General features: G+C 62.2%; 1 protein-coding gene across 1 annotated transcript in view; it reads left to right on the top strand.

Moving 5' to 3' along the window:
- CELSR1 (cadherin EGF LAG seven-pass G-type receptor 1) overlaps positions 1–7,130 on the top strand; it is a 133,964-nt gene that overhangs the window by 110,548 nt on the left and 16,286 nt on the right. Inside the window, exons 19-22 of the mRNA XM_081822660.1 lie at positions 753–936; positions 2,648–2,791; positions 5,431–5,635; positions 6,456–6,623. Coding sequence (XP_081678786.1) covers positions 753–936; positions 2,648–2,791; positions 5,431–5,635; positions 6,456–6,623 — 701 coding nt within the window. The remainder of the gene's footprint in view (positions 1–752; positions 937–2,647; positions 2,792–5,430; positions 5,636–6,455; positions 6,624–7,130) is intronic.

The following is a 7,130-nucleotide window of genomic DNA, read 5'->3' as shown; positions in this document are numbered from 1 at the left end:
ATAGAGACCCCCAGGGACCCTCCCCATCCACACAGAGACCCCCCAGGACCTCTCTGTCCACACAGAGACCCCCAGGGCACCTCCCCATCCACATAGAGACCCCCAGGGACCCTCCCCATCCACATAGAGACCCCCAGGGACCCTCCCCATCCACACAGAGACCCCCAGGACCTCTCTATGTACACAGACCTCCAGGAAACCCCTCCATCCACACAGACCCCCAGGGAACCCCTCCATCACACCGAGGCAGAGTCCCTTCGATTGCATTTCCATCCAGGCCTGAGTTTGGGCCGATGGAGTTTGTTGCCATTTTGGATTCTTTGCAAGCAGACATTCCCGTCCTGGTTTCCATGTTGGAGCCCCTGCCAATAGCCTGGTTCACATACAGTCTGAGACGTGTGGGTTGGGGGGTCAGGCATGTCACCACGGGGTAGCCCACAGTGTGTCCTTGGGCTGAGTCCCTACCTGGTCAGCGGGGGGTGGCAGTGGGGTTGGGGTTCTGACGTAACCAAGGGCCCTCCATGTGCCTTCTGCCCTTTGCGTCTCGAGTGTATGTGGGGAGCCCCTAGCAGAGCCTCTCCCTGACGCGGGCCTGCCACCAAGGACCTGGCCCCCTGTCTGACCCTGCCCAGCCACGTCTCGGGGCACTAGAGGCTCTCCAGAGCCTGGCGCGCCCCCTGCCGCGTTGGCTCAGCCTCCTCGGGCCGGCCTCACTCACCCGCTGAGCGCCGTCTGTCTGTCTGTCTGAGCAGGACGTCGTCCACACGGGCAGTGCGCTCCTGGCCCCGGACACACAGGCCGCGTGGGAGCAGATCCAGCGGAGCGAGGGGGGTGCGGTGCAGCTGCTGAGGGGCTTCGAGGCCTACTTCAGCAACGTGGTGCGCAACGTGAGGAGGACCTACCTGAGGCCCTTCGTCATCGTCACGGCCAACATGAGTAAGGGCCGCGGGCCGGCTGGCTGGGGGGCCGGACCCCTGGGGCCTGTCTGGGGGGTGGCCCCTGCTGGGCCGTCTTTAGGAGAGGGTCACCAGCTCTGGCCTCTGGTTCCTTGTCTGCAAATAGGGAGACAGGACCCTCCTTGTCCAGCCTTTCAGAGCTGAACCAAGGAAACCCACACATCACTCCCAGGCCCAGGGAATCGGGGGCAGATCAGAGGAAGAGCTGCTGGTTCACCCTCGGAGGTCTGCAGGCCTCTCAGGCCGTGGGTGTGAGACTGTCCAGGGGAGCAGGCCCGGGGTCTGGCTGCAGGTCCAGCCCTCCAGGCTCACTGGAAGAGGCGCAGACCCCAGGGAAGGACAAGGGACCTGGGCGGCAGGGGGATGTCTGCCCTCCCTGAGTCAGGGGCTGAAGATCAAACAGAGCAGATACCTTGTGAACCAAGTCACCCCTAGTGCCCAGGAGGTGCCACCCTGAGGTCCAGGGGTTTAAAGGATCAGGTTCCTTCAAGGGGAGAAAGCCCCAGATGGTAGAACCAGCCCCTACCCCACCCATCCAGACAGAGCCGGCCAAGTACCTGGGTGGGGGTGGGCCCCTCCTACAGGTGAGGGCCCTCGCTTTCTCCTCTTGCAAATGTTTATTAGGCACCCAGGTGGGGGATGCTCAGGCAGCACTGGGCGATTGCTTCATGCATACCCATCACCAGAGGGGCCCGAGCCATAACCTAAAGTGGCGACCCTCACGTGACCCCTGCGGCCTCCCGTGCAGGCCAGAGATGTTCGGGCAGTCTGCGCCTGGGCCCTTCTGGAGCCCCCAACTGGGCCTGCCCTGTGCCAGGGTGGAGGTGGGCTCAGGGCCCCGTCATCACTGGGGACAGGAAAGAAGGATGAGCGTGCTGGGCGTTCCTGCTCCTGTCCTGGAGGAGGGCCTGCGGAGCTGGCCTCAGGGCTGGACAGGACTCGGACATGGTGCAGCGTGCGCCCCAGGCCCTTCTGGAGCATTCAGGCAGTTCCAAGTGTCCTGCCGGCCTCTGCCCACAGCCTCTCTGGTGTTGTCCCTGAAGCTCTGTGACCGGGAGCATCCGTCCTGCCCCGGGCGCCCCGTCTGTCCTCCCGTGTCCTGTCCCCGGCTCCAGGGCTCTCACCCATCCCCGACCACCCAGCAGCTTGGGGTGGGAGCCCGGCCCTTGCCCATATAGGCAGCTTGTGGGCACCCTTCCTACTGGGGGGGGGTGTTGAACCAGTCAGCTCAGTGGGAGGACTTTGGGGGGTGACCCTGGGGCATGCAGGGGTGACTGTTGGCCTCTCCGTCACCAGGCCCCTCAGAGCAGTGGCGGTCAGCGCCAACAGAGGTAGGTGCCCGAAGCCTCCGAGAACCAGCAGGAGTCAGGAGCCCCTTGGGTCCGAGTGTCTGCTCGGGCTCTGCTCTGCCGGACAGGGAGCGGATTACTGCTTGTCTGGCCTTCTCTCTCTCATACCCCGGCCGGACCGTCCCCAATGCCGCCGTGATGTCTCACTTCACACTCAGCGCTTGCGCCGTGTGACTCTCGGCGGGTCCGGGGAGCGCGGCAAAGTAGAAGTCGGTTCTGTTAGGAAGGGTGTTGTTGGTCAGGGCGGTGGCTGTGGTCGGTTTGGACATGGTGGTGCCGATGGAGGAGGCTCTCGGTGGGAGGAGCTGGGGGATGGATGACAAGGGGGACCTGTCCCCACAGTTCTGGCCGTCGACATCTTCGACACGTTCAACTTCACGGGAGCCAGGGTGCCGCGATTCGAGGACATTCGCGACGAGTTCCCCAAGGAGTTGGAGTCCTCGGTGTTCTTCTCGGCTGACTTCTTCAAACCACCGGAGCGCAAAGGTGAAGCCCCATAGACAGCACGGCTGCCCTTGGGAGCCCCACCGGTCAGGGGGGCGGGGGGCCCTCCGAGGGTCCTGTAAGAAGAAACAACACGGTTCTTAGTAGAGAGCATGTTGTGTGGGTGCACGTCGCATGCGTGCCCTGAAAACGGGGCCAGCCGCGGGGCGTTAGCTGACGTCAGACCCCACTGCTGTGCTGGGGCATTTCTTGCGGGAACTTGGCTAACTCGTGGCATGACGAACGAGAGAGCGCTTAAAGCACGTGTGCGCTAGTCTTTCCCACTGGGCGGGGGGGGAAGCTGTCTCTGTGTGTGGGTAAAATTTGAGAATCCACCCCCAACCCCGAAAACAAGCCGGTTCTTCAGTCCTGGGTTAGGATTATATTACCAAATGGCTTAAACATTTGGAATTTTCTTTTTTTTTAAGATTTTATTTATTTATTTGAGAAAGAGAGAGAGCGAGAGAGAGAGCACGAGGAGGGGGGAGGGGAAGAAGCAGGCTTCCGCTGAGCAGGGAGCCCGATGCGGGGCTCGATCCCAGGACCCTGGGATCATGACCTGAGCTGAAGGCAGACGCTTAATGACTGAGCCACCCAGGCACCCCTGTAATTTCTTAAAGTATATTTTTCACAGATCCACTCCAGCTACTGAAAACATCTCAAGATAATGGTGACTTGAAAACGTAAAATTCTATAATGGACAATTTAAAATTTGAAACGTTTTTAGTAAGTTAGTTTTGTCAGCCACGTGGCATTATTATTCAGAACCTTTTAAAGAGGATTTTACTCCGATGTGGGATCCACTGGGACCTGTCTTTCAAACTGTGATTTGGGGCCGATCTGGGTTTCCAGCACATTCAGCCGTGTTCACAGCCACTGTCAGCAATGATGTATGTGCCGTCCCTGCAAACGTTGCCTCTTACCCTGACCTAGAAACATTGTCCGTGCTTCTGCTTCTGAACTGACCCCTGGTCCTCTCTGAGCCCGAGGCACCGGGAATGGACGCACTGGAGTCTCATTTGCTTTAGAAGATCCCATGAGAGAAGCTTCTGGTGCTTCCCTCGGCCCTGTACATGGTGCTTCATTCAACTTGTCAGTTAGCTAGAAGTATCACCACGGGGTAAACCCCGCCCGTTCTTTTACTGATGCGAAGACTCAGCCCCCGGCCTTCGGTGACCCCCTCCCCCTCCAATTTCCCCAAACACCTGACTCATCACATGGCAGGCAAGCTTGTGGGCTGCCCGGAGTAGGTGGCCCTGCTGGAGGAGGAGCCCTGGCGAGCGACCGCTGGGAGTCAGACCATCTCCCGCTTCCAGAGCAAGCAGATGAGAGGCGGCAGGACCCGGGGGGACTGAGTCAGCACCTTATTTGGCCCCCACTCTGTGGGGTCGTCCAGGAGCGAAGAACCCGTAAATGTCCTTGCTGTGTGGAGATAGTTGCTTCCATCCAGGTCACGTCTGAGCCCTTGGGTGGCGTCTGGCCCATGAGCGGAGGCCCGGGCAGGGTTGCCCGGCCTGGGGCAGCACCTGGCCCTCTCACGCAGGAAAGCCCACAGCCTGCACTGCCTCCCCCCGGAGGAGAAGCTGGGGGTGGCTCGCTGACCGGCCTGAGTGTGGCTGAGCAGTGTTGTTGACCAGTCATCGGTCAACCCTGAGCAGGGTCAGGAGGACGTTGAAGGTGCGCGTGCCCGCCTCAGAGGGGAAGACACCGGTTGGTCACACGGCATTTTGCCGGGACCGGTGAGCTGTTCTGAGCTGGGGCCTTTCAGTGTCCAGTGTCCCGCCCCCGCCGCACCTCACAGCCCCTCCGCAGGCTCGTCTCCCAGGCCCTGCCCCTCCCAGAACCCCCGGCCCTCAGGGCTCAGCCCTCCCTGGAGCCCAAGTTCAGCAAGCCGTGCTCGGCACCAAGTGGTCTGGGTATTTGCAGAGGTGACTTTTGGGCAAGCATTTCTCGAGCATTTTGTCGGTTCTTGAGAACGTGGGCGAGTGTGGCCAGGTTAACGGGGCATCGGAGGAGAGTGTCCCTCTGCTGGTGGGACGGGGAGGACTGATAGCCCCTCCTGTAACCCTGTGTGGACACAGGGACTGGGGAAGGTTCCAACCCCGGTCAGTTGCAAGATAGTGTGAGCATCTACACCCCAAAATATGTGTACTGACGTATTTACGAGGGCCGTACCCAGCTTCTTGCATCCCTAGGGCGCGTACAACTTCAAATACACCCACGATTCACACGGAATCGAAACATGGGGCACAAACCCACTCAAGCGGTCCCCTGTCCCTCCTGCGTGCTGCCTGGGGTGTTGGAATCGGCCGGTCAGCCCCTAATAGCTGTTGCTTTTCCCCGAATTGTGCCGAGACGCGCCTAAGCGGCACCATCCTGACCACTCTGGGGCGGAGTTCAGTAACGTTAGGTCCGTCCACAGGGTTGCGCAGGCACCCCCACCATCGTCCCCAGGACTGACAGTCTGTGCCCCATCCCCGCCCCCAGCCTCTGGAAGCCGCTATGCTGCGGTTGTGTGGGGGCTCCGTGTTTAATCTGTCGGGGCCCCACAGAGCATCTGTGATTTCAGGAGGCACTTGTTCCCGTAGGAAGCGGATTGCTGGGAACGCAGGCCCCTTGCTCACGCTCTGCTTGCATTGCAGAGAGCCCCATGGCGAGGCCGGCCGGTCGGAAGGCCGCCCCGCAGACGGCGCGCCTGGAGCCCGGCGCCGAGAGGGAGGCCCTGTTCAGGAGGCAGAAGAGGCACCCCGACGAGCCCGGCCAGTTCGCCGTCGCCCTCGTCATCATCTACCGGATGCTGGGGCAGCTCCTGCCCGAGCACTATGACCCCGACCGCCGCAGCCTCCGGTAAGGCCTGTTTCCGGAGCATTCCGAGGGGCTTTCCCAGGTCACAGCCTCCAGCGCCCGAGCATCCGTGTGAGGACGTTCCCCGTGAGCCAGGCCCACGGCCGCAGACCACCTCCCTGAGAGCTCCCTTGGAAGGTTCTGGGCGTCCAGGCGGGCCCTTCCCTGGTGTTGCTGCCCGGCAGCCCCCTCCCCAGCACACGCCCTGCTCGGCCTCCATAGGCCCTGTCACCGCATGGGGCCCAGCGGTGTCATTCCCGCGCCGAGGGGCCGCCCCCCACACCTGTCCCACGCCTGTCCCACATCTGTGCGCCTCGGGCGGCCGGCGGCCCCACTAGCTGCCAGGTCAGCACTGGCCAGAGAAACGAGAGCTGCCCTCGGGCTTCGTGGCCCCAGCAGAGGTGGGCGCAGAGGTGGGCGCCCACCGGGGCTTCACTGGTCAACCTGCGAATCCCTTTCCACACCCGTCCCTGGGCCTGTGGTCTTCAAGTTCCTCCTTCGCGGCTGCGTGAGATTCGGCCGCGAGCTGTGTTTACTGTACCCTCCAGTGGTTTCCAGGCTGTCCGCAGCTGTGTGTGACCGGCGGCGACCTGCCTTCCTTCTCTTCCTTTTAAATTTCCCAAGTCCGCCTTTGGCGCCGAGGTGACCGGTGCCGGCAGCCGTGGAACCGCCGCCACGGCCGGGGCGCTTCTCGGGGGCAGCGGCTGGGCTCCGGGCCTGCTGGAGAGACGTCTGCGCTGCGTGCTCCCGGCGGCAGCGCCCGGGCTTGAGACCCGTGTCTTCTAAGCGCGCCTTTCCCCCTGGTCTCGCTTCTCCGCCCCAGGCTGCCTAACCGGCCGGTCATTAACACACCGGTGGTGAGCGCCGCGGTGTACAGCGAGGGGGCTGCCCTCCCCAGCCCCCTGGAGAGGCCCGTCCTGGTGGAGCATGTCCTGCTGGAGACCGAGGAGCGCACCAAGCCCGTCTGCGTGTTCTGGAACCACTCCATCAAGTAAGGGTGACGCCCGGGGTGAGGGGCCGTCCCCCCGCCCCTGGAGCTCTGCACTTGTGTGGGGGGTCCTTGCTGCAGTCCCCAACACTCTGTTGGCACAGTGTCTCATGGGGCGTCCTTTTGTGGTCTGTTGCTCCCTTCCGGCCCCTCGTGGGGCAGGAGGCTCGTCCTGGGGGTGTCCGAGTCCCCTACACATGGTTACGTGTGAACACGTGCACATCTGTGTACACACATGCACACATGGGCAGTACGTGTACAGATATGTACAGTTAGGGAACCAGACTCGCACACGTGGGCACACACGTGAACGGGGATACACGGCTAGGGAAGCAGACTCGCACATGTGGGCACACGTGAACGGGGATACACGGCTAGGGAAGCAGACTCGCACACGTGGGCACACACGTGAACGGGGATACACGGCTAGGGAAGCAGACTCGCACACGTGGGCACACACGTGAACGGGGATACACGGCTAGGGAAGCAGACTCGCACACGTGGGCACAC

This window comes from Leptonychotes weddellii, chromosome 5 (assembly GCF_054177405.1).
Source record: "Leptonychotes weddellii isolate Sample4059 chromosome 5, ASM5417740v2, whole genome shotgun sequence".
Lineage (NCBI taxonomy): Eukaryota > Metazoa > Chordata > Mammalia > Carnivora > Phocidae > Leptonychotes > Leptonychotes weddellii.
Note: the sequence above shows the minus strand (reverse complement) of the source record. Positions and strands in the feature narration are given on the sequence as shown.